The following is a 27,154-nucleotide window of genomic DNA, read 5'->3' on the forward strand; positions in this document are numbered from 1 at the left end:
TTTGATGGGCCCCCGAAACCTCCTGCTGTGAGAGGCCCCTTTGTACTGGGTTCAACTTTCTTTGGGGTTTTCCTTCTTTCCTTGAAAATTGCAGAAAGTCTTTATGTAGACAGCAATGTTTTTCTTTTATTCCCACAGATTTAGCAAGTATTTTCTCAGAAAATTACTTGGATTTTTCCTTTGCTTATATTATTGTTTGACATTCATGTCTTACATTATCAGGTGTCCATTGTGGCAGTATATGCCTATAACTCTAGAAATCTGGAGGCTGAGGCACAAGGATCCAGGGTTCAAGGGCCAGCCTGAGCTTCAAAGCAAAACTGTTTCTAAAATGACTCACAACCAAAAGCATGTGGAATATTTTCTTTTTTCCCCCTATTTTCAACAAATTGTATGTGTTTTTACTTTTCAAACTCATTAATTTCTTTCTCTTAACGTTTTTTCTAACATTTTTGTATCTTATTCTTAAAGTATCTAAATCACTTGGGACATAAGATTTTTATATTTCAGGGAGCAAGAATCACATATTTTTAAAGATAGATGGAGCTAAGCACAATAGTACACACTTGGGAGGTAGAGGAAGGAAAATCACTAGTTCAAGGTTATCCTCAGCTACAATAGTGAGCTCCAGCCCAACCTGGGCTCCATGAGACCCTGTTTCAAAAAAAAAAAAATTGAACATAGATACATAGCCATTTATTAGCACCATTTTTTAAACAAATTAATTGAGATGTAATCCACATTCCTTATACCTTTTTAAAGTACACAGTTCACAGGTAGGTAATCATCAGTCTGTTTTAAGATATTTCTAAGACCTCAAAAAGGGACTCCACATCTTTTAGCTGTTACCCAGCCGCTACTCTCAGTCCCTGGCACCCTCAAAAATTCTGCACATTTCACAAAAATGGAATTACTTGTGTAGTCTGTGTGACTGCCTTTCTTCACAACGTGTTTTCAGCATTCATTCATCTTATAGCATCCCTCTTTATGGCCAAATGATATTCATTTTTGGTTGATATTTCATTTTCCCTCCATCTTTTGGCTTCTGTGAATAATGCTGCTATAAACATTAAGGAGCATATTTTTACATAGACACACATTGTCAGTCTTGGGTATATACAGTGGAGTGAAATTGTTGGTCAGGTAGTGACTCTGTGTTTAACTTTCTGAGGCACCATCAGGCTGTTCTCCAGAGTGGCTATAGCATTTTATACTACAGCTAACAGTGTGAGGAGGTTCTGATTATCTATGTCCTTGCCAATATTTGTTACTGGAGTTTTAAAAAAAATATTAATATTTTTTTCTGTGTATGAGTATTTTACCTGCATGTATGTAAGTACATGCAGCGTTCACAGAAGCCATAAGGTGTCAGATTCCCTGGAACTGCACTACAGACAGTTGTGAGCCACTATGTGGGAGGGAGCTGGGAGCATAACCCAGGTCATCATTAGCGCTGCAAGTGCTCTTCACCTCTGGGCATTCTCTCCAGCTCGGATCTGACTTTGGACTGGGTCTGGTTGGAATGTCACTGGCTTTCAAGAGCATTTTCCTGATGACCAATGGGGCTGAGAGTCCTTTCAGGTGCTTCTTGTTTTGTTTTGTATGTCTTCTATGGAGATGTCTTTGCAGATAATATACCATTGAGTTGAAATGAATGTTTTGTCATATTTTAAATTCCTTTCTGTACTTGTATCCATAAATTGGCTCTCAGGCTCTCTGATTTAGTCCACTTTTCTGGCTTATACCATTAGATTATGGGTGGCTTTATCGTGAGTTCATTGTCTGATAGCACAAGTTCCTTACACAGGCCTTCCTCAGATATGTTTTCATAAGTAACCTCAGATGTTTATTATTTTTCAATTGTTATATTTCGTTGTGAATTAGGACTGGTGAGACGGCTCAGTGGGTAAAGTGCTTGCTGCACAAGCGTGAGGACCTGAGTTCAGACCCCAGAATCCATGCGAAGAGCTAAGTGTGCTGTGCATGTCTTTGATCCCAGCACAGGGAAGGCAAAGACGGGTGGATCTTTGGAGCCTGCTGACCTGCCAGCCTGCTGTGTGGGTGAGCTCCAGGTTCAGTGAGAGAGACTCTGTCTCAAAAAATAAGGTGGAGAACTGTTGAGGAAGACACAAGATGTCAGTCTTTGGCCTGTACATGCACCCCCACATTCACACACCTATGGGAGCACGTATATCACACACATATACACACATACATACATACATACACAAACACACATGTGCGCACACACACATATATTGCACATGAAGTTTTTAGTTCTTAAAGTGTTGAATTGGGGGTTCTAAAGAAAAAGTGCATCAAAACTATATACTAATTTAGGGAGGATTGGCTTTTTATACAATTAGTTCCTTCCTTCATTCCTTCCTCCCTCCCTCCCTCCCTCCCTCCCTCCCTCCTTCCCTTCTTTTCTTTCTAAGGTGTGGCTTTTTATATGCTCAGACCTTGTCATATGCCTCTAATATAATCTTGTCACTTACTCCAAAGAAGAACTTTACATGCCATGGTGCTTCTTGTTTTTAAGCAACTCTGAGATATTCGATCCCTTTATCACAAATAATCTATCTCTTTAATGCTTTTTATATTTTACATTTGCATTTGGAAAGGCCTACAGATTTTCACTTATGTGTTTAGCTACCTTCTCAATTACTGAATTAATTATAGTGCTTTTAAGCTAAATTTTATTGGACTTCCTTGTTATACAATGATATAACTTGTAAGTAAACACATTTTGTTATTTAAAAAACCTACTATTTATTCTCATTAGTTCATTTTCTTATCTTACTGAGTTATAGTCTCCAGAAAATGTTGAATAATAGAGCCAATAATGGGCCTGGCTAAAGCTCAGTGGTAGAGCACTTACCCAGCACATGTGAGTCCCTGGGCTTGAACCCTGGCACTGCACAATGAAGAGGTTTTCCTCTATGTCGGTGCCACTGAATGTTTGGCTAGCAACACATGCTGAATCTGGTGATTCTTGGATTTCGTACTGGCTATTGTGAGACAGAATCAAACATAGCCCAGGCTATCTTCAAACTGTCTATGTAGCCGAGGTTGACCTTGAACGCCTGATCCTCCTCCTCTGTCTTGCTAGTTCTGGGGTTATAGACATGTGCCAGCATGCTGGGTCTGATTTTTTTGATATCTTTTACTGCTATATTTTGTTCCTTTATTCGTTGATGTGGGTATTCATGTAGGTAGATTTTCTGATGCTGACTCAGGTTTGCAGTGTTACAATAAACCTGCCTTTTTTTATAGTATGCTATTATGTTGGTACGTTCCCCATCTCCAGTTGGTTAATATCTTATTTCAGACTTTATACTCCTATCAAGCTGTTCTGTGATTTTTCCCCCTTTCTTTTAAAAATCAATCTTTATAAGGTTAGGGAATTAAGAAATTGCTAGCTCATAAAACAAAACCAGGAAGCTCTCCAACTTTTTTATATTGCCTGGGAAGGTTTAAATAGCATTAAATTGGGCTTTAAAATGTATAAAACTTGCTGTAATATAATCTATGCTTTGAGTTTTAAAATGTTTTAATTGTGATAAGATATATATAAAATATTCACTATCCTTATATCTACTAGGTATATAGGTTGGTTGTTCATACTTCTATTGTTGTGCAACCATTTTTTTTTGTCTTGAAAATCAGAAATGGTGTGCCTTTTAAGCAATAACTCCACACCGCTCTCTCCTCCTTGTCCCTGGCAGCAATCATTGAGCCTGAGTACACTAGTCACCCCATGCTCCACATATTGTGAAGTTAAACAGTATTTACCTTTTTGTAACTGGCTTATTTCACTAACCATCACATCCTCACAGTCATCCATGTTGTAGCATGTTCCTTCTTTTTAAGGTTGACTAATAGTTCACTGTATGGATATACCACACTTAGTTCACCCACCTCTCTATTGATGGATTCTGGGATTGCTTCCACCTTTTGACTAATGTAAACAATGCTGCCAGGGAAACTTGCGTTCAGTTCTTTAGGAGTGTATATCCAAAAGTGGAATTGCTGGAGCGTATGGAATCTTGCTATGTTTTGATGACAGAGTGTTGATTTCTTTTTAAGTCTCTTCATCTATTGATTGAACATGAATTTTGATTTCTGTGCTTGGTTTTCATAATTTTCTACTTTCTTGATGTCACCCATTTTCTCTAGCTTTTCACATTGACTTTCACAGGTCTATACATATGAATGATATAGCCCTTTAACCTGTTCTGTACTAGTGATGTTCTCCCCCCGCCGCCCCCTTATTTCTTATTCATGTTTGCCCAGACAGATTTTTTTCTATTTTGTTGGTCTTTTTATAGAAGTAGACTGTAGTTTTAATTTTCTTATTAATTATTATTTTTGATATTTTTATCACTTTCTAACTTTAACTTGACTGATTTCCCTCTTGTTTTTATGAACTTGTTTGCACTTTTTCTTTTTAAAAAATATTTAATTGCATTTGTTATTGGAAGTGGAGGGGTGTGCATTCCTCAGTGCATGTGTAGAGGTTAGAGGACGCTTACAGGAGTTGGCTCTCCTTCTACCCAGTGGGAACCAGGGATTGAACTCAGGTCCTTGGGTTTGGAGGCTAGCACCTTGACTAGCTGAACCACCTAGAAGGCCTTTGTCTGTCCTTTTGCTGATTTCTTATATTGTGTGCATAGATCATTTATTTTAAGTCCTTCTCCCCCCTCCATTTTCTATTTTCTTTTTGGTATTAAAAGCATTTAAGGGTATAGATTTCCCCTCTGACTACAGCTGTGTCTCATAGGTTCTGCATGGTATGCTGCTGCTGTCATTTCCATTATTAGATGATTTCTATTTTAGGTTTGATCTTATTTTTGATTCAGAAGTAACTCCAGAGTGTATGCTTTCATTTCCAAGCCGTTTATGCTTTTAGCCTTGAAGTTTGCTTTGTTTGACATTAATATTGCTGTTTCTACTCCCTCTCTGCTTGCATTTGCTTGGTGTATTTTTCGCCCCTTGTTCTATTTTTGGTCTTTTTTGTCACCTTGTTTTGGGAGAATTTCTTGTAAACAGCATTTGGTTGTATTTTAATTTTTAACTTACTCGACAATCTGTTTTGCAGTAGGAAAATTCACTCTCTTTGCATTTTCTGTAACATCCTGATGCATGGAACTCCATTGCCACCAGGGGCAGTGGGCAGTGGGTCCGATCTCTTGTTATTGTTCTGGCCCATTCTTGCAGACAAGGCCTTTCCCATTCTGTCTGTTGAGCAAGTAAAGCAGTTTGGAGCATAAAGACTATATAAATGCTAAGTACTAGTCTTACACAGTTACAATAATTTACCCCAAATTCTCTTGCTCCAATTCTCTTTTCCAGGACATCTTTTCCACAATGTGCAAGACCTTTTGAAAATGCTTATGTGCACAGCTCAAGTCCCCTCTGGACACCACTAGATTTCAAGTTCCCGAGAGTAATTTCCTGACAATCCAAGGGTTGAGAGGTGGGATTGATGGGCTAGGAAGATCAATGTCTCCCTACAGTTAGAGCAGCTGTCTCATTCTCTGCCGATGCCATCATGTTGCTGATCCCTATGTTTTTTGTTTTTCTTTTTTTTTTCTCTTTTTTCATCTTCACCCAGCAAGGTGACCCTTAGCTTCTGGGGACAGCTGTTTCAGTGGGGGCTTACAAAGCAACACTGTAGAGTTCCTAGTGACCCAGTTTCTTACTTTCACCACTGTCCCGTTCTCAGCCTAGCAGCACCTCTGAAACCATTGCTTCCTCCACACTAGGTCTTGCAGCCTAACCTACCTAGTACATTGCCTTCCCCCAGTTTGCAAACAACCCCCTCCCCCCCCCACACCGATGCTATGGGAACCTCAGCCCTTATGGCAGGTCTGCTCATGTCCCAGTCCCAGCTATGAACTAAGTTCAGAATCTTTCACCAAGATTTGGGGCCTCATGCAAATGTAAGATGGGGCTGGCTATCTGTTGTCATCACCATGCAGTATTAGTTGGTATTCTGTGGGAGTGAGGTCTCTCTCTCTTTTTCTGTCTGTCTCTCTCTGTGTTTCTCTCTCCGTCTCTCTGTCTCTCTTTTCCCTCTCAGTTGACTCCTTAAGTTTCATACAGGCTCTTGCAACAGTCTGGATGGCTGCAAAGAGGCTGGAGCCTCATGCAGAGTTCCCCATGCTAGCCCATATGGTACTTTATATCAGTTATCAAAAGATGCCTTTCCTTCTTGGGGTAGGTGCAGCAGGCACACGGCTTAGGGAGTGAAGGGCAGAGTTTCAGGTCCCAATTGCCCCCTTCACCAGATGTCCTAATACAAAGACCAGCTAGCACCAATTTTAGGCAGTGGCCCTTCCTGGTCACACAGAGAACTAAACAGAGAGTCTTACATATTGGGCCTGTAGAAGAAATATGCTGTTGGGCTCTGGTCCCAGGCCATCTCTTTAACATTCTGGGAAAACTTGGTGTTCTGCCTCTGAGTCTCCATTTTGAAATATACAGTTCAAAAAAGGAGAAGTGAGAGCTGAACGCTGACTCCAGGGCTGACCTCATCCCCATGTCTCCACAGGCTCGTGCACACCTCACTCAGCAACCTCAGCCTTCATATACACAGCTAGTTGGGGGAATGCAGAGAACAGTGCCTTGGCAGGACTACAAGAACCAGGGAGGGGCCTCTGTGGAGAGGGGTATGTATGAAGAGTCACCAAGGTAGGGGTGCAAGTAGATGGGTCTTCATAAGTATCATCTAAACTGAAGCAAGGGGCATGGTGGTGGCCAGGTGTCCCCAGAGCAGGAGGAGCCTAAACTGATAGGCTGAGCACTTCCAAGTTTATCTGGTGAACCCTGGAGAGCCATCCCAGATTGTCTGAGCAGGACCTGGGGAGATAGCTCAGTTGCTGAAGCCCTTGCCTCGCAAGCCTGAGGACCTGAGTTCTAAGAGCTGCGGAGACAGAGAAGGAAGGAGCTCTGGCGGACCACTGGCCAGCCAGTCCAGCCTAAGAGTTGAGGCCTTGGTTCAACAGAGGTGGACAGTGTTCCTGGAGATGACATCTGAGATTGTTTTGTGGCCTCCAGATGCACGAGCCCACCCACATACATACATGTACGCGCACCTGAGCATGCATGCGTGCACACACATACATAGAGAGTCTTACATATTCGGCCTGTAGTGCAGGCTCATGCACATGAATATATAGGTACACGTACATATGCATATGGAAAGATTGTTTAATTTTTTTAAAATCACATTTATTTATTTAGTTGGTGGAGCAGAGAACACATAACATGGAGCACATATTGGAGGTCAAAGGACCACCAACAAGAGTTCATTTTCTTCTTCAGCCATATGGGTCCTCAGAATCCAACCTAGGTTGCCAGTTGGCTGTAACTGCCTTTGCTTGCTGAGCCAACTCTCTGCAAGCCACCCCCCCCCCCAAAAAAAAAAAGATTGTCAGAGCAGGAGAGGCACAAGGTAACATTTGGCACCAGGAAGATGACAATTCTGGAACTGTTTAGGATGGAGAGAAAAAGGAATTGGCAATCCCGCCATGGCACGGATACACCCAGGGCCTCAGCACTACTGGGCACCTAAGCAGCCAATTTGGAGGCACCCTCTGAAGAGGCTTCTTTTCATCACTAAATTGAACATAATTTGTGCAATAATTTCAGAAACTTTCCCAGATACGTTGAGACCGTTTGCAAAAAATGGAGGAGGGCAAGAGGATCAGTGTGACTCTCCCTCTTCTCCCCACCCTCCATCAGAATGTGTTTTGATAAGTGGGGCCTTGAGTACAGCATAAGGGCTACTAAGCCCCCACCACCACCAATTAAATTTTTTAAGCCTCCATGGAAGGAGTGAATATTAGTTTCCTGATTTATAAAAGCCAAATGGATTAAGCTCATTCATTGCCCGAGGAAACAAAAAGGAAATCTTCAATACCTCTGTGCACATTGAGAACTTGAACAATACCGGTCTTTGGAAAGCAGAAACCTAATTTGGGGGAATCAATTACCCTCTGTGTCCCTGCCTCTGTGGGCTCTCTCCCTGGCTCCCTCAATAGAGATTTCCTGGGAGGTAAAATGTAGAGTCGGTCCACTCTAAGCACACCCTCTCTCCAGCTTTGAGACTGGAGGGAAAAACTAGGATGGGGTGGGTGGGGCTGCCCCGGTGTCAAGCGTATGTGGAAGTGGGGCTTTCACATTACAGCGCAGAGTGAGGGTGGTATGGGGGGGGCAGTGAGAGAGTAAAGGAGCTGGGGTGGGGGTGGGGTGGGAACTCGGGGGTGTATGTAGCAAAGCTCAGTCAGTGCAGGAGCAGGCGGCAGGGAATGGGTAGATGTGGCCTCAGCTGGCTCCAGCCTCCCCCATTCTGTCCTCAGTGTCCCCCACCCCTGCTCCAGCTAGGGTTTCTCTTTCCTAGTCCGCACTTTCCAGGTTTGTAGCTGCAATTCGCTCGACAATAATGAAAAAGGAAGGGGTAGAATGCCAGGGAGTCACATCCTCAAAGTCATACACAGAACCACTCTGCATTTCTCCTGTGCTGGGTCTCCAATCTCAGTCCATAGTCCCAGACCCAGAGCCACACCCAGATCAACTCTCTCTCTCTCTCTCTCTCTCTCTCTCTCTCTCTCTCTCTCTCTCTCAGACACACACACACACACACACACACACACACACACACACACACACACACACAGAGAGAGAGAGAGAGAGAGAGAGAGAGAGAGAGAGAGAGAGAGAGAGAGAGTCCCAAACTGCATACTCCCACATGCGATGGCACAAATGCCACCCTCCCCACACTGGTCATAAACTCTCCCAGTGGCCCACCACCCCACTCATCCCTCACTCAGGCATGCGGTCACACACGCACATACACATGCACAGAGTCCCTCACACGCACACACTCTGGCTGTGCTTTTGTGTTTTGTCAGAATTAATGAGAAAAGTTCCCGTGCCCTGCGGGTAATTAGTGTCCTTGGAGTTAAATAAGCTAATGGCGGGCACCTCTGGCCCAAGCAATTATGTTTGTGTATTGAATAATTGATTCAAAGGGGGGAAGGGCCGCTAATCAGATCTGAGCATAATGAATTGATTTAATTAACAGGGGAATCTGAGGGGCCCTGGGAAATGCAAGCTGCACTCTGCTGAGAGCGAGCGCGGCAGACTGCAAGAGGGAACCCGCGCGCACTCGGCTGCGGCGGCTGCTCCGGCCCGGGCTCCGGCCCTAGCTCGGGTTCAGGCTCCCGCTCCGCTCCGGCCGGGTCCCGGCAGCTCAACCCACGCGGCTGCGACCCCGCCCGACGCCCGCCCCCCAGCGCGCCGCGCCCTCGCTCGCTCCTCCCGCGCGCCCTGCCCGCGGCGCTGCGCTCGGGGCGCCGCTCCGTCCGCCCCCGTCGGCGGCCGCGGGGCGCGGGGCCCACGCGCGACCGCGGGAAGCAGCGCAGGCGCCCCGTTGGCGACAGTCCGAGCTGCGAGTCCCTCTGCGTCCTCCGCCTGCGCCCGGCTGGAGCCGCCTGGGGACTATGGTGTTGGACCAGGAGGACGGTAGGTGCCCGGGGACACTTGGGAGCAGTGCAGGTTCTGTCGAGGCCACCTTGACCCCAGTGGCAGAGGCCCAGACGCCGGTCCCGACTGCTGCTTGGAGCCGGTTGGCGGCTTCCCGGAAGCTCGGAAGCTGGATGTGTGCCCTGGTGTGTGTGTGTGTGTGTGTGTGTGTGTGTGTGTGTGTGTGTGTGTAGTGGTGTGTGTTTGTGTGTGTAGTGGTGCGTGTGTTTGTGTGTATGTGTGTGTAAGAGAGTATGTGTTGAAGGTGCCAGGCTCTGCGTCCCGCTGTGAGGAAGTTCTCCCCTTCCACCTCTCCGCCCCGCGTCCTAGAGCCTGTGAATAGGGCATGCTCTGGCTAGGAACTTTCTTGCTCCTGCTCTCATCTGGAGAGCATATTAGACCCATGGGGCACAGGCTTCCTCGTAGTACCCATCACCAGCCAGTTTCTGGGCCTCTCTGAGTATTTTCATTTTTTTTTTTCCCATACCTCGGTATGGAAGGGATCCCCCAGGGGGTGCTCGGAGAACTTGGCAAGTGAAGGCTCATTCTAACCAGCGTGGTCCTTGGGTTCTTCCCATCTTACTGAGGTCTGTGACTTCAGAGCCTCCTTGGTGGGTGATGTTTCGTCACCCTGCAGGGCAGGGAGACTGCATGCCATCAGTTCACCCAGGCTACTTTAGTGAGTGTCCTGATGGTTGGGATAGATGGGTGGACTAGCCAAGAGAAGTTTGGGATCCTCGGGGTCTCTTTCTGTTGCCAGATCCCCAGTGATCAGTTTGTATTAACAATCTCATATTCCTCTTGTTTTGGGCCAGGTGGGTTGGGTTGGGGGACCAGGACAGTTGATAGGGTCTTGATCTGCAGTCCAGACTGGTCAAAAACACACTGTGTAACTAACCTAGGCTGGTTTGAATCATACTCCTTTTCTTAAAGAACCCCCACCCCTAAAACTACTGTAAACTTTGGGCCCCACAAAATTTAGGTCTACCCTTGGATCTAACTAACACCCCCTCCATCGTGGGTATCTCGAGAAGCGATCTCTGCATCAGGGCTGAGGACAGACACACAGTCATGCCTGGAGTATGACATGGTAGGACAGGAGACTCAGAAATGTAGGGTTGGGAGTTGCTGATCACTAGGAAGAGGGTCTGGCTGGCTGGCTTCCTCTTTGGTCTCAGTTACTTGTCTTATCCTACCATCTCCCCTGTGGTGATCAATGGCCCTGGCTTGTCCAGGGCAGTCTATTTTAGCACACAGACTCTTGTAGCACAGAACTAGGTCCTTCTAAACCCCTGGCTGTCTGGGGCCTCTTGTACAGGGGTAGGTGGTTTTCATGAGGGGCATGGCAGATTTGTGCTGATTTAGCCTAGGCATGTCTAAGGCCTAGCAGTTTGTGACTGCAGTTTCTGAGAAGGCCTCTCTAGGCTCTCTAGAATCTCAAAGAGGGAGTTTGCTGACCGCACTTCTCCACGATAAGTTGGTTGGGAATTCCTGTGCATTGGCTGCTTCTGTGTATGAGGCAAAGGGGGGGGGCATCCAAACTTGGCTAGCAGGCATCCCGATGACACTGCAAATAATGGTTTACTCTGTCCCGTAACTGTCATGTGCACAGGGAAAGAGTCCTCGTCACCCTGAATACCTCTCCAACCACCACTTGGGAGGCCAGTCTGTAACCCCATCTTGGAGATAACTTCACTGTGCTGAGATCAGGGCCCTTAGGCTCAGGCATGTTGGCCAGCCTCTGAAGAGTTCTGGATTATCTCGTCTGCCTGGGCCCTTAGGCATCAAGTGAAACTGTCCCCCGCCCCCAATGCAGGCACCCTTTTCTCTGGATGTTTCTGCCAGGCACAAGGATGAACTGCGGAGACCTGTTCAGAAATATGTAAGATAGCTAGCAGCCACCCCCATTCTCTTCCAGGCAACCTTGAGGACTGAATAACTGGTGTCCCCCACTGTCCCCAGAGGCATTTCAAGGGCATTTTGGAGCACTCTTGGAGTGGTGAAGTGGCTCACCACCTGTGGAATGTACTGAGTGAAAACTGCCTCTTCCAGCCAGCCCCAGGGCATCTTAGGATTCCACTCAGACATTGTTGGCATGTCCCTGGACCTGGAAGCTGCCTGAGAGGGGGAGGGCAGGAGAGTGGGACCCACCTATGAGCTTAAGGCCACCCCATAAGTGAAGTCACATCTGGATCTTTCCTAGGTGTGAGCTTCAAGATTCTCTAAATCCCCTAAGACTTGCTGGGTTCTCCCCTCAGAACAAATTGGGATGCCATGTTCATAGCTAGGGTGTAAAGGAAGCATGTGAAGGAAGCTAGGGTGTAATAGGACAAGCAATCTTCACCTATAGCACCGATCCCCTGCTGAGATGTCCTACCTGCTTCTGTAGCTCACTGCTTGGTGCCTCAGGCTTGGGAAGCAGGGGTCCTGACTCCTCAAAGGGATGTCAGCCATGTGGCTGCCAGTTGGGTACCTTGGAAGCTGGGGTGAGTTGAGGCACAGACAAGAGAGTGGGAATGTGGTTCCAGCTAATTGAGTCCTGATTTGTGGGTCTGGGTCAGACCCCCCCAAACAAGAAGTGGGCACCTGGAAATCAGGAGGAAGACTACAGACCTTATGTCTCCAGATAGCCCAGAGGTTTCTTCTTCAAGATGCTGCCCTTGCCGGGCCCTGCACTTGCTACATTGATTGGTTTGGGTTCAGAGCGGGGTGGGGAGCTGCACCAGATGGGTGGCGGCAGCAATAATGAAGCTTCCCTCACACCTCGAGGGCACAGCTCTGGCTGCAGTGGCAGGGGAGAGATCAAGCTTGCAGTCCTGAGGGACAGCGAGTCTGAGCAAAATGATATATTTAACATCAAATATACTCAAGGACTATTAGGATTAAGTATTCAAGATGAAGGGGAAAGCGAAACCCTCTGAGCTGCAGATGAGGCATCTCATTAGAAACAGCTGCACTTCAGTTTCCTCAAAGCCTGACTTCCCTGCCTTGGAGTGAGGATGGGTTACAGCCCCTCCCCATACTCCTGTAAAGTATGGGGGCCTCCCAGGATGGAAGGGGCAAGACTTAGCCTCCAGGTCTCCTTTGTATGAGGTAGTGCCCCACCCCCACATTGTCTGGAGCACCAGTTTACCTTTTCATGATACCTTTAGAGACGGAACAGAGGGGACCAGTTCATAAACAGGGAAACTGAGGCAGAAAGTGTAGTGATTTGCCAGCTTTGTCATTTATTAATTGGCAACAAATGGATCGATTCCCATTGATCCCACCCCCAGGAGACTCAGCTTCCTACACCTTGCCAGAGCCACGTTCAGGATCAAGCTCCAAACATATCTATCTGGAGCCCTTCTTGAGCTGAAGAAAATAATTTTCACTCCATTTTAGAGCTCTATAATATTTAGGGAAAAAAACAAACAAACAAAAAACCTCTTGGGGTTTAAAAGTAGGTGGTCTTCCTGGAGTAGGCACTCTGGACCGGGTTTTTCTGGAAATGTGGTCTAAGAGGAGAAGCACTGGTCCTGTCTTGCTTCCTGCTGTATGAGTTACAGAGCAAGAATTGTCAGCGCCACAACAGAATCTTTGTTTTCTTCTCTGTTGTATCCCCAGAGCCTTAGTGGCCATACTGTGTGGCACATAGTAAGTGTTCAGTAAATATTTGCAGAAGGAAAAACGCCTTCAGGCATCTATGCTTGCTCAGAGAGAAGCTGAAACAGGACTTACCCTCTGCACAGAATCAGGGTGCTGTGGGTGGTGGGGATGAGGGTACCAGACGCTCTGTGATCAGGGATAGTCACTGTGGGACTCACAGTAGGAGGTTTTGTGCCCTGCAGAGGAGTTAACTTTGCCAAACAACTATAGAATCAACTAGAAACCCTAGGCAGAGCTGGTAGAGAGGAGTTATCATCAGAGAAATAGTCCTCCTTTGAGGAAGCAGAAACCAGGCTTGAAGGGGTTGGGATAGGCAAGGGTCCGCCAGACTGCCCTGGGAGACCAGGAAGAAACCTTGGGACCCAAGCGCAGTCATTCGCCGACCTGGAGCGGAGAGGCCTCCAGGTGGCGCTGCAGAGCCGGGCAACCGCGCGTCTCCACTCCCCATTAACCCGGCAGGGAGGGGGGCCTCGGGAAATGTGTGCATTTATTCAGTAGCAGGAGTGCAAACCTCATACATTGAGGGAGAAAGGCAGCGGGAGTCGGCCGCCGAGATTCCCCCATCTCTTTGAATATAATTTCAGATTGAGATTCAGATTAAATCCGAGGGGAAAACACTTTATGAGGCTGAAAGCTGTGTCGTTGCCAGAGCCAGGGTTATGAGCTATCAAATGCAATTACATTAAGACAGATTATACTGGGCAAATTGAGCCATTTAGAAGGTGAGAATCAAAGAAACGGCTCTGATCCTCTCTTCCCCCTTCTCTCTCCCTCTCTCTCTAAATTGCAGTTCGTAGTTCCTTGCAATTCTGAGGCACAAAAGTAGGTGAGACTGCTTTTGTATCTGCGAAGTGCTTCACTCCTGAATGTAATTCTAGCTGAGTGCAATCTAGGTTAAGAGCCGGACAAGCGGGTAATTAGAGTCCGCTCACTGCCGGAGGACCGGCCTCCCAGCCGAAGCGCGCCCGGAGTCGGCGCCCTTTTCCCGGCCGAGCCGAACAGCGGCTGGACACGGAGCGCCCGAGATGATGGTGCTGGACAAGGAGGACGGTAGGTGGCGGGCAGGGATCCCGACGCCCCCAACGCCCTCGCCACGGCGCGCGGGATGCCACGCACCGGGACCCAGGCACACAGACGCGGGGCCACGCCGGATTGTGGAGCCAGCCGGCAGCCCAGGGCGGGAGGAGAGACCCGGGTGGGGTGGGCGACGTCCTGGCCTAGCACCCCCAGGTCCCGCGGTCCCTGGGCAGGCGGGCGGGGCGAGGCGGTACGCCGAGGAGAGGAGTGGAGGCTCGGGCTGCCCTCTGGTCTCCGCGCCCTGGCGCTTGACGCTGAGCGTTTGGTCTCTGCGGCTGCTCCTCGCTCACCGCAGCCATCACCCCGGCGCCCGCCGCGTAACTCGAGAGGCGCTGAGCGCCCAGCAAATCAGCAGCTTCGGGGAGAATCAATCGGACTAGAGAGCTTGGGGGCGAGCGGGAGCGCGGAGGACCGCGCGAAAGCTGGGATGCCTGGCAGAGGGGGGAAGGCCAGCTGGGCCCTCGGGGACAGCTGCCCACGGGCATGACTCGGTGAGAGGGACGTCTCCTGTGCTGGCCACTACCTCACGTCTCCTTGAATGTGAAGGCGGGAGTTTGAGCCAGAGGAAGAATCGTCCCGCCACGGACCAGTAGCACTCCAGAGGGAGTGGTTTGAGGGTGGCCCGGATGTATGATCAAGAGCCTGGGTGCATTCAGTAGGGTTTCGGAGCTGAGAGGGTCACCTGGCTATAGTACGCCACTAGCAGGTGGTCTCAAAGACCCCAAAGTCTTTTTGGTTGGGAGTGCCTTGCAGTAAGTGGCCTCAAAGGTTGGGGAATACTGGCTGCCTTGGCGGTAAAACGCAGCATGTGTCCTGTGACCTAAGACAGGCACCAAGGTCCAGGGAGTGGCTGTCTGAGGCCCTTGGCCCCTGTAGGGAAGGCTTGTATATTCTATAGGTTCTGTAGGGAGAGCTGGGCAAGACTGTTGCTGGCATCTGGGTGGGGACTGGAAAGGCTAGAAGTAATGGGACATCTCCAGGAATCCATCCCCAGGAATCCTCCACTGGGTCTGTGCCTTCTGTCCATGGAGACATTGTTGCCATGGCTACTGCTGAAACCAGAAAGTTAAGTGACTTGTTCAAGGTCATACCGGATGTTCACTTGGCTGCTGTTTCATCCAGCTATCCCAGTGTAACTATACCTTCTGAGATATCAGCAGAAGAGGGCCTTTAAAATGTCTGCCCTGGGTAGATGTATGCTGGGAAGACATGGGACCAGGAAGTCCCCAAAGACTGCTTGGTTCTTGGCATGAATGAAGGAAGAGATAAAAAGAGGGGCTCTAGATATTCTGGGCTGGCTGGAGGATAACAGCAGATTCTCCTCTATTCACAGACCCTCCCCTGGAGCTCCAGAAGGCCATCAGCACTGGGCTGGAGCTGTTTTATATAGAATGCAAAGGAGAAGGAGAGGCCTGGGGTCAGGCCAGACAGGGAGAGAAGAGCCATTGAGTTGGCTGCTTTCGTCAGTAGTTCCTTATCCTGTGTTACTTCAGATCAGTCATGCCCAGCTCCAGAGTTTTCTTTTTTTAAAAAGGGTGCAAAGGGTCCTTTTTTTTGGTGTCTAGCAGGGACTGTCACTATGAGAAGCATGTGGAAATCAAGATGCATCTTTGACCAAAGTTATTCCACATTCTTGGCTCCCCAGGCCTAAGCCAAGAACCCAGAAGACCTGAGTTTTGTGTGTAGGAGCCTTCTGTCCAGGTAGATTAGTTGTTATGTTGGCAAAATGGCATTTCCACCTCTACCCAGGATCTGTGCCCTAGAAAGGCTTGGGTTCTGGGGATGATGCTAAAGGCAGTGGGTGTCTGCGGACCTTCAGACTGCTGTGTAATTGGATATCCTGGGCCTGCGATGCCCATGCATCCCCTTACTTGTGCGATCAAACAATATGGTGCCCTTCCCCATTGGCACTGCTGGTCCCAGCGATCCAGGACAACATAAGGAAATCAGGTGCTGGGGTCCTGAAGGTTGGGCATCTTCACTGGGGAATGGAGAAAAGCTGTGTATACACTCAGCTGCCTCTCGGTACCTACTGCCTAACTCCATATACACTTCTGCCCTCCCAGAATGTGGCCACCTGGACTGTGTGGCAGATGTGGTGCCCTAGGCTCTTAGGGGTGTGTTCCTCAGTGCTGCACACGACACCCATTGTCTGGCAGCCGCAGGACCTCGGGGCTCCTATTAGTCTCCTCCAACACCTTTTTTTTGTGCCCGGCAGCATCTTGTTGAGAGAGGCTGGGCTCCCCTGGTTGAAGTCGGGTCTGCCAGCTACAGAGGACCAAAGCCCTCTCTCTGCTGGGCTGCGGGGCTTTCATGTTGCACTTCTGAAAGATAATAAAATATCAATCGTTTTGCCCTAGCAACGGGTTTAAGAGACTTTCTGAAGTATTGAATCGTCAGAAATTTTTTTTTTTTTTTTGCTTTTAAGCACAGTGCATTATTAATAAAGTAATCCATTAGGTCGAGCAGTGAAGGGTCACCACAGAGACAGAAAGATCTGTTTTGCAAATGGTTAAACTTCGGGTTTTAAGATTAATTGCTTTCATTTGGACGCTTGCTCTTGGCCTAGCCATCTCCACTTTACTGGAACTCAGGGTCTGGGCTTTCTAAATGCTGCTCAGTCTCCCCATCAGCAAAAGGGGAGGCAAGCTCCAACTCTCCTGGAAAACCAGCCCTTTCCCTGGCACCTGCAGCTCGGGCTGTCACCAGGCTATGGACTTTGAGTGTGGGCAGGGGAGACTGAAGTCCCAGGGCAGCAAAGAAAACTCCTGCCCTGAACCCTGCAAATCAGATTTGACCTTCACTGATGGAGAAGAGGCCCCCTGAGTGGGGACACACTGAACAGTAAGAGCTTGAGCTGTGGGGGCCTGGGCAATCGAGGACGCTGAAGGCACCCCGCTGGGAGTGCCAGCATGTTCTCAGACACATGCTGGAGCAGGGCTGGTCTGGGTCTAAACTGCCTCTGTAAAAGCCCAGCAGGATGGCTTGGGTGACCACAGGAAGCAGCAGGCACATTGTGGAACTAAACACCAGACATGATTCCCAGAGCATTTCTAATAAGTAAAAAAATGCTTAAGGAGGAGTCGAGCTGGGTTGAGGAAGACCAGACAGCAGAGTCTTCAATTGTTAATGACTGCTAGGAACACAGCCTAGCCAGCTGACTCAGTTTGTCTTGAGAGGTTGCTGCCAGCGGGACCTCCTGGTCTGTCCCATCATGCCCTAGACCACAGAGAGTAGAGTGTGGCCTTGGCCTCCTGGCCCTGGAGTTGGAGGTGGGGAGCAGGCCCCTGTGCTGTTCCATGGCAGAGACCCTACCCCATTGGTGAAAGGCAGAGCCCAGTGGGTACTACAGCCTTTTAAGAGCTAGTAAAGGCCTGGCATGGATGGCAGGGCGAGGACTACACCTGGCACTCACCTAATGCCCGGCAGGAGGGGGGGGGTTGTCTTCATCCATGCCTGCTACAACTAGTCTCAGCAGCAGCGCACTCTGCTGAGAGGGCTCCGTCGCAAATCCAGAGTGGCAGGACAGTCACTGCCCCCTCCTGTACAAGCTCAGCCAGGCAGAGAGTCTGTGAAGAGGGGGCTCCCCCACCCCTCCTGGAACACTGGGCAAAGAGGCAGGTGTCCCACTCAGTTCCCCTGCCCCTCCATTCATTCGCCCACACTGAGGACTGAGGGGGGTGGGGGACAGGGAAACAACATAAATTGGTCTGTCGTCCAGAATCCATGTCTCACTAATGTACCCAGATTAACTCAACTGTAAATTGTCTCCTTGGATGGCGGTGTCTTGCTAAAAGTTTCCCATATGATTCATGATTTGGATTGCTTTTAACGGCTATTGGCTAAGCAAGCCGGTGACTGTACAAGGTGATGCAATTGGCATTAGCGAGGGGAGGCACGGGAGCGTGTAATGCAGTCAATACTGCATTAACTACTGATGCCCAATTACAGGGAGCCTTTCAGGAGCATTAAGACCAAGGGAAGCTGAGATCACTAGCCGCTGCTTGCCTAAAAGCTTCACCCTTTGCGCGCCGGAGCTCAGCACTGGCATGGACACCTGCTTGGCCTCTGTGGCTGCAGGGGCTGTCTGTCTCCCTTGCTCCCTCTCTCTGAATGTGCCCTACAAACCTGCTTATAGCACATGGAAATATGCTAGGGTCTGCCTCTCACCTCTTCTGAGAATTCATTTCCTCCCCTACCCCCTGTCCCATAGAAATCAGGGCTGGTCACAGTCCAATCTCGCTTTCTTCAATTTAAAGAGCCTCTCAGCATTTATGGATAGGACTTGGAAGTGATTTACTTTGGTCTTTCACCCTTAGAACAGAAGGATGATTGCTGATGAACATTGGTGACAAGACCCTCTGTGGTCCTGGGAGAAAGACTCAGGAGATTGAGCCTCATCTGGGCTGCCTGCTCAAGGCAACCTGTGTTGGGAAATGGCTGTGGAGGCATGGTCTGGGCCATCTTTCAGCAGAAGACAGAGCTGTGGTGATGTACCTGAGGAAAGTGGAGCCATGTTGGAAGAGTTCTAAGCAAATGCAGATTCAGAGATTTGGGGCTCCCCCCACCACCACCACTGGAACTGTATCTTACAATACACATGGCAAACCTATCTCTCTCTATGTAACAGGGAGGCCAAATTATTGCTTGGGTCAATACCCGAGGCACAGGGCCTCCCAGTAAATTCAGATCAAGGCATTAGACAGACTGAAAGTTAGAACAGATGGTAGAGAAAGGGGTATGGGTATCCACCCCAGTGTGCCAGGGCATTAGACCGGCTGTAGTCTCTACCATTTTGCTGAGTTCTGCAGTGCAATGTGTGTTCTGTGTGCTGTGTTCTGCCCAATGCTGAGGTGCTTTGCCTCCGTACCCTCCCACGTCTACAATGAGTACTGCTCCGTCTACCTAGATTGTCACCAGAGTTAAATGAGGTACTGTCAGTGAACATACTCCGTCAATAGGAGACTCCATGGCCATGGGAGGCATCGCTGCCCCTGCTAGCTTTCAGTACAATCTGAAATAAGCCCTGGGCCCAGTCCAGTGGCCTGTTCACTAATGAAAACTGGGCCCTTCTCACTGTTCTCCTGGCTTTTGGTCATTGCTGGGAGACAAACTACCTTTACTTCTTACTAGTATCTGGATTCTCAAGGCAAGTGGCATCATGGGAAAAGCCTTCATGAACACTTTTCTCAAGTCCTTGCTTTATATGAGGGGGAAGGTAGACTGAGGGTCAGAGAAAGCAAGAGAGTAATCTAGGATTATGTGGAGAGATATAGCCCAGAGCTTTGGTGTCTTTCTGGTTTCCATGTCCTGGCCCCAAGGCATGGTGAGTCTGGGCACAGATCATCAGATGAACTAGAATAACATGCCTGCCTGGGTGTCCTAGTCATAGCCCTAGGCAAGTTACTGACACCCCAGGGGACTGTCCTCAGATGTAAGGCTTCCTAGAAGGTGCCGATAGGCACTCATCTGTCCTGAGCCTTTTGGACTGAGAAGGCCCATGCATGTGTATGACATATAGCCCATCTTGTCTTCCTGCCTATCTTAGTTGCATGGAGATGAGATACATTGAGGCATGCAAGAGAACTCCCAATGCCAGGCTTGCTAGGTCTTCCTAAAACAAGCCCCCCCCCCCCCAGGTCTCTACTCATGCTATAACCATACCGTGAAGGCAACTTGGAATTCTTGCAAGAGCGGATTTTGTGCATTGCTTCCAACTCTGAGCTCAATGACATGACATCAGCAACTTGGAGTTGGTCATAGTATAAATAGTTGTACCAGGAAAACTGGCAAACAGCACATCAGGTCTTTTTCCTGGAGTGCTAATGGCCTAGCATTTCTTAGCATGTGTCTAGGTTGCATTTAAGTGGGATTTTGGACCTACCCCTCTCTCTTCTGACACTGACATCTTCCATCTCATCTACCATCTGTCTCTTGATGCTTATTACAGCCAGACAGAATGCCACTCTGACATTCATTCTGCCAAAGGCTGATTGCCACTCCACCCGTGACCCTAAGCAATGTAGACCTAATACATCCACGCTGGCTTGTGTTCATGTGGTTCCAGTGTTTGTCTCCATCCCTTTACTCCTGTTGTTCCCCTGGCCCTACACACCATTCCCCTATAGCTGGCCTTGCTCAGAGACAGTGTCTACCTAATAATAAGCTTGCCTGTCATTGGTTAGCTTGTGTTTATGTTCTAAAGCTGGAGCCTACTGGGACTGATATAGCTGGAGACAAAAGCAGGTGGTGAGAGGAGTGAGCAGGCTGGACCAGGTTTCAGGCGCAGATGCCTAATGTGAAGGCCTACTAGGCCACATCACTACCTCCTTCCTTCTGTCCTTTCACCTAGGGATCAGGTAGGCTTTCCTGAGGGACCTGATGATTTCAGTGCAGTCTACTAGAGCATAGTTCAGAAGACCTGAGTGGTCCTTGTTGGGAGCTATGTGACCTCAGACAACTCACTGGGTATCAGTTTTCTTGTTTCTACAACATGAGCAGTTCCTGGTATCTATTGTTCACGGATGCAATACACCAGGATGCCTCATGCCTGTGTGAACTGATATTCTTCTCTGCAGTATGATTTTCTTGGTCCTTAGGTATCCTAAACATACAGCAGCTTTCATTTTACTGAACTCTATATACAAGGCATTGCCCAATACATACATACCAGTGATGGCTACATCACCAACTTAGTGGTTTGAAACAATAAGCATTTATTTAGCTCACAAATCTTTGGGTTGGAGAGATTTAAGCTGGGCTTGGCTGGGAAGTTCTTCTGCTCTCAGCTGGGCATATTTAAACCTGGAGGATGGAGGATGGGATGGCTGCTCAGTTAGATGCTGGGGTAACAAGACTCAAGTCCCTCATCTTCTAGTCATGTCATCTGGCTAGTTGTCACGACAGAGACAGGTCTAGAGAGAATGAGTACATACCAGGCTTCTCAGGGTCACTGTCTGGCATGGGGATATTGTCATTTATGACACATTCCACTGGCAAAAGCAAATCACAAGGTCACTCCAGGTTCAAGGGCTTGGGGAACAGACTCTTGAAGATTGTAGGTGGCAGCTTATATCATGAAGGGCATGGCTACCAAGAGGTATGGAGATCAGGCAATTTTGGAACCAGCCTACCATCCATCCCCAACATCCTTCCTGATCTCATTCAGTGCCTATATCAACCTTAGGAAGAAGCCACTCTTCTTACCCTCATTTCTCAGATGAGAAAGCATAGTACAAAGAACCGGGTGGATTGGTCCCAGACTCCACAGCCTGCTAATGCCTGGGCTGGGCTGTGAAACCAGGAGATCTGATGGTGGATCCCTGAGCTCATTCTCTGGCTTGCTGGCTCCCTTTCCCATCTGCCACCCTTGGGGCTGAGGAGAACTCCTGGTAGAGCCCATTTGAGATGACCTGGAGTGGGAAGGAACTCTCTAGGTGGGTTCCGTGTATGTGCCGTGTGCCCGTGTGCCCGTGTGCGTGTGTGTGTGTGTGTGTGTGTGTGCGCGCGCGCGCGCATGTGTGCATGTATGTTTGCATGCTCTCTGGAGCCCTGAGCCCACCCCTCCAAGGACAAGCTTGGGGGTAGGAGCATTATGAGCCCATCTCCCCTGCTTCTTCCTGCCTCCCTCCACTCTCCATCTTACAACATCACAGGACTGTCTGGAAGGGGGCGAAACTCCATAGTTAGCTTTACCTGGTGCACGTATGCAGATGCAGGACACACCGAAGTCATCAGTTGGCCCCTGGCCTCAAAACAGGGCAGTAAGTGGGCTGGTGAGAGGCCTGTGTACATTCATAAACCAGCTGATTGAAAAGCAATATTTCAGATAAATACAAGCCAGCGATCTATCAGTGGTTGTAATAAAACCCAGGCTTCAGGCTGTGATTTTATTTTGAAATAATAAGAATTGCTTGATTCTTTTTACTTGAGTTACCATGGTAATTCCGGCGTGGAGCGGTGTTATATTGATTTAGAAAGTGGACAGTAATATTTCTTTTGTGTTATTCTGTTTCTAGGCCTTGATTTCTAATTTCTACTTGGAGATTACTTTTATAAATTTCTTAAGTCCTTCCACTTTCTCCCCCCACCACCACCCTCACAGTATAATTTTCCTCTCATGCGCCACGATGTTCTGAGCTTATTGGTTTGCTCTTATTTTAAATTAAACTTGCTGGTTTCAAATATTGAAATGACATCTTTGTCTGTGTCTGTACTTTGGTTTAGCAAAATATTACAGTCTGACGCTCTCTGCTTAATAATTTAAGGGAGGCTTTCTGTCGGCCCTCACTGGGTGCTGATAACTTATGACTCAACCGACGCAGGCCTTAAACTCGTGACATTTTAATATTGTGTGGCGGGAGCAGCCACCCCTCTGCTCTCGGTCTCTGTGGAGAGAAATCCACATGGTACCCCAGAAAGGAGTTTTAATAATTCAGCCTTGCTGGTTGGCTCTCTGTGACTCCACTGAAAAAAGGGGGGAGAGCCATGCTTTCTAGAGAAGTCAGGCAACGCTAGCCTGGATGCTCAGGACCTACAGCCAGCACCCTGCCCCAACCCCACTCCCCTTCCTTCTTGGATCTAGAAATAAACCACCATGCATAGTGTCAGATGGGTAGGGCTGCCTGTGAGTGCCAGAGAATGCTTGCACTCTCTGATTCACTGTTTTATCTTGGAAAACAAGTGCATCTCACACAGGTTTTAGCCAGATAGACTAGGTTCAAGTCCCACTTCCTGGCACTCAATAGCTAGGCCTGTCCTCCAGAAAGAAGCTTGTAGCTCCAGACCACAGGGTAGGATGTGTCTTCAGGCCTGAACAGTGGTAGATTAGTTGCCACTGGGAAATGAAGAGCTTGGAACTTAGCACCTTGACACAATACACAGCTGTCATTGCATTTCCGTGGGACAGGCAGCTGGGGTGGTTTGACTGGATCCTCAGAGCCTCTCGGAGATGGGAAAGAAAGATGTCTGTCAGCCATCTACCTGGGGCAATGACCACTTTTCAGCTCTCTTATCTGCCTGTAAAGATTCAGTTCACAGGTGGATTGGACTGGAGGCCTCTCTGGCTGCCTACTACCATCGATTCCATTGTTACGGGCCTCAGCAGCGCACAGCAGCCTCTGCGCTATGGCAGCTTGCTTCCTGAAAACCATCAGTAGAGACTAAGAAGGGAGTCACAGTCAGCTTCTTCTACAGCTGCACCTTAGGGCCCAGGTGTCCAGTAGGCTACATGCACTGTCCCCAGTCCTACGAAGTTCACCTTCTATCAGGAAGCCACAGTCTTAAAATCAACCAACCAGCCAACCAACCAAGCCAGGGCCTCATATAGCCCAGGCTGGCATTGATCTCCTGATCCTCCTCCTTCCACTGCTCCATTTTGTAGAGGAATAGGTCACTCCAGGAGCAGGAAACACACTCATCTGGAGTATCCCAGAAAGTGGGTGAGTGGCAGGGCTGGAATGAGGCCCCTGCCTGTCAGGAGCATGGGGAAATTGGTGAAATGACTGACTCTAGTGTTATAAACGGATGGCTCTCTCTCTCTCTCTCTCTCTCTCTCTCTCTCTCTCTCTCTCTCTCTCTCTCTCTCTCTCACATACACACACACACACACACACACACACACACACACACACACGTGTACACCTCTACCTACTCATGCACACATAGACTTTCTGTCTGGATCTGGAGGTTTCTGGACTTTGGGGTTTCTGTTTTGTTTTGTTGTTTTGCTCTTTGATAGGTGGCAAATGTGCTAAGACCAGTTAGGGGCCTACAGAGCAGTTGTCTGTTAGGACTCAGTTGCCCAGAGTCTGCCCTCTCCCTCAGCACCTTGGAGGAGGTGAAGGTGGTCCCTCTTTGAGCCAGCCTACCTGGAGCTGGGAGCTGGTAGGGCTCCCATCCCTAGTGGCTTTGCTAGGAGAGGTGAGGACAGACCTGAAAGGCAGCCTAGGCAGAGATGGCTTTACAGTTCTCTGCGAGGGAACAGGACTCCTGCAGACTAGCGCACTCCCATGGGTGCCTAGGCAGCACAGAGCTGAGAGCCGGAACTCCAGCATCCCCATTCCTGGCCCATTGCCTAGTAGTATGTCCTTGGGCAGGTCCTGTCCCCACTCACACTGGCAAGGTGGCCGGCTGCAAAAGCAACCTGGACAGTTGGGCTCTTTGCTTGTTGATGGGAGGCTGCCTCTTCTAGGCAGCTGCACACCCGCCTCCCCTACCCAGAAGCCATTTACCATCTGTGAGGCCTCTTCTTGGCAGGGGCCAGGACCCTGGGGAGCATCGGGCAGGGGGCAGGGCTCCCTGGGGCACCTGGTTGCAACCTGGCAGCCGCCCAAGTGCAGAGTGTGGCGTTTTCACCTGCCCATTCGCCCCAAGGATGTCTTCATGCTGCTCTTTGATCTCAGGCGGACTCGATCAAATTCATGGCAAAGCTGTCTTACCCACAAGAATAATATCTCATTAGTATTATTGAAAATGCAAAGTAAAAAAAAAAGAACCCAGAAAAAAATTAAAATCGGTTGAAATAATTAACACAAAGTAAAGCTGGCAACGGTTAAGGCTGCACCTGGTAAAATATGTTATTGACTAAAAATTGACAGAAGAATTGAATCTTCTTGACGAAATTTAGATCTGCAGAAGTTGGCTCAGGAAATATTTTTCTGTGAGAAATCGTTGTCACAAAAGAAGTCACAATGGTGACAAACACTCTAATTTATAAGATTTGATACGAGCTAAAAACAAGTCATAGATTAAGAAGTCACTGAAAAATTAAAAAAAAATTGATCTTGATGAAAATAATACCAATACAATTAAAATAGGGGGTGTGGCTTCATACTATTGAACAGAAAATTGATCAAGAAATCCAATTGAGCTAATGAAGCTTATTAAGAATTACTTTCTAATTAAAACCGCCTTGGTTTAGTTATCAAAACGCAGGGGTCAAGAACCAGGTCCTAATAGCAGGGGTTTAGTTACTTCATTTGGATGGGTAGTGAGTTAATAGGTGAAGGAGGTCCAGAGTGGAAGGGCAACATGGATCATAAGGACTCACTGTCCCAGAGAGAGAATGAGGGGGTGGCCAGAGAGATCTGTAACTGGAGCTCGCAGCGTCGTTGGGATGATCACACTGGCAATCACTGACAGAACCACACCATTGTGAGCTGTGCCTTGGTTAGGAGTGAAGAGTCACCTTCAGGTCAATGGGAGTGCTCTGGGGGCTCTAGGCAGACTCCAGACACTTTATCAGATCGTTTGGACCTCTCTGTAGAGAATGGCCTGGAAAGGATAAAACTAAAAGCAGAGAATGGGGCATAGAGTGGGAGGAAGGGGTCCTCTTTCAGCCTCGCAGACGATCACTGGCCACTCCTCCAGCTTACATGTCCTTTGTACCTTCCTTTAGTTTCCTTCCTAGCTTGTAGTGGGCCTGTGGAGGAGACAGTGGAGAGGAGTCTGCTTTGGTTATGAAGGAGGCAGTTAATGTCTACCCACAAGGGGAAGAACCCCCAAGGTCCTGTCCCCAGACACTGCAGATTTGAAGTCTGTAGAATCCTCTAAAAGAAGTAACAGCCCCATGTAGGTCTGACTATTGAAGAGGTGACTTGCTGGCTTAGGAGGTGGGAGGTGGCAACCACAGCTTATATCCCACTCCTGCTCTGCCACCCCGTTTGTGAGATCTCAGGGAATTGTTCTGTTACCCACTACAGGGTGACCCTGGACAGACCACTTAACTTCTCTGATCTCTGGTTTCCTTACATATAAATTAAGACCTAGAGATGGGTGGTGGTGGCACACGCCTTTAATCGCAGCACTCGGGAGGCAGAGGAAGGTGGATTTCTATGAATTTGAGGATAGCCTGGTCTACAGAGGGAGTTCTAGGATAGGCTCCAAAAGCTACAGAGAAACCCTGTCTCAAAAAACAAAACAAAACAAAACAAAACAAAAACAAATTAGGACCTAGCGCATGTTGATCGTTCCCTGAATGGATCCCAGATGAGAGACGGTGTTTTCATGTGTTTTGTCATCTGTGGCACTGTGTTCCCTGGGGCACTGTTGGTGGCTTTGGAAAGACATGAGTACCCGCCATACCACCGGCCACCTCTTCTTCTAGACATCTCCTCAGTCCTAGGCTCCCTGGAGAAGTATAGAGTAGCTTTCCAAAGGTGCAGTTTCCTGAGCCAGCACCCCATGACGAGTCTATAGAGACCCACAGGAGCCAGCCTCGTGCTTAGAAAATGGACACATAGTGGTTGATATGAAAGCCCAGACATCCTTCTCAGACATCCCAGAGCTGTGCTGACCCCTTTCTGAGGCCATTTCCATAAGTGAGAGGCATGGAAACTGGCCTGCCTTTGTGGAGATGAGCTGTTGACACATTCCTCAGCCCAGATTCTGGGGCAGGTGGCCATTTCCTGCCACAATGTACGCCTGACTCCTCTTGTTGGCTAAAATGCTCTGTCATTTTGATCCTCTTAGACTAACCCCTCCAAGGACAGTCTTGCCTCCTACCCTCCTGGCCATGTGCCTGGGATCTGAACCTTCACACCCTGCCCAAGGCGAGGCTCACAGGCCCCAGGAAAGGGTACCATCTCTCTCCAGTCTCTACTACACCCTAGTCATTGTGCGCATATTATATACTTCTGATGGCCCATACAGAGTATGCCACTCTTCACATACCATTATGCACAGTCACACCACCCCATATAGAACAGATTCAAGATTCTGAAAGGAACCTCCCTCACAGGCATGCCCTCTTTGCAGACGGCATGATCCTTGAAGGACATAGAAGCTTCAATAGCAAGCCCGTCCCTGGTGGTCTGGTGGTTAAGATTTGGCACTCAACAGAGTCCTGGGAAGATAAACTAGTACAATTAGTTTATCATTCCTTTTCATGATCCAATAA

The 27,154-nt window shown here is 48.4% G+C and overlaps 1 protein-coding gene across 2 annotated transcripts in view; it reads left to right on the forward strand.

Annotated features, from left to right (window-relative positions):
* The first annotated feature begins 9,274 nt into the window (after positions 1 to 9,274).
* Positions 9,275 to 27,154, forward strand: part of Lmo1 (LIM domain only 1) — a 37,152-nt gene continuing 19,272 nt past the window's right edge. Inside the window, exons 1-2 of one of the 2 annotated variants that reach the window (XM_028894615.2) lie at positions 9,324 to 9,531; positions 13,970 to 14,229. In XM_028894615.2, the coding sequence (XP_028750448.1) occupies positions 14,205 to 14,229 (25 nt within the window). In that variant the 5' untranslated portion in view covers positions 9,324 to 9,531; positions 13,970 to 14,204. Of the gene's footprint in view, positions 9,532 to 13,969; positions 14,230 to 27,154 lie in introns of both variants that reach the window. The other variant, XM_028894617.2, reaches the window with a different exon arrangement.

The sequence above is a fragment of the Peromyscus leucopus genome, chromosome 1 (genome assembly GCF_004664715.2).
Source record: "Peromyscus leucopus breed LL Stock chromosome 1, UCI_PerLeu_2.1, whole genome shotgun sequence".
NCBI lineage: Eukaryota > Metazoa > Chordata > Mammalia > Rodentia > Cricetidae > Peromyscus > Peromyscus leucopus.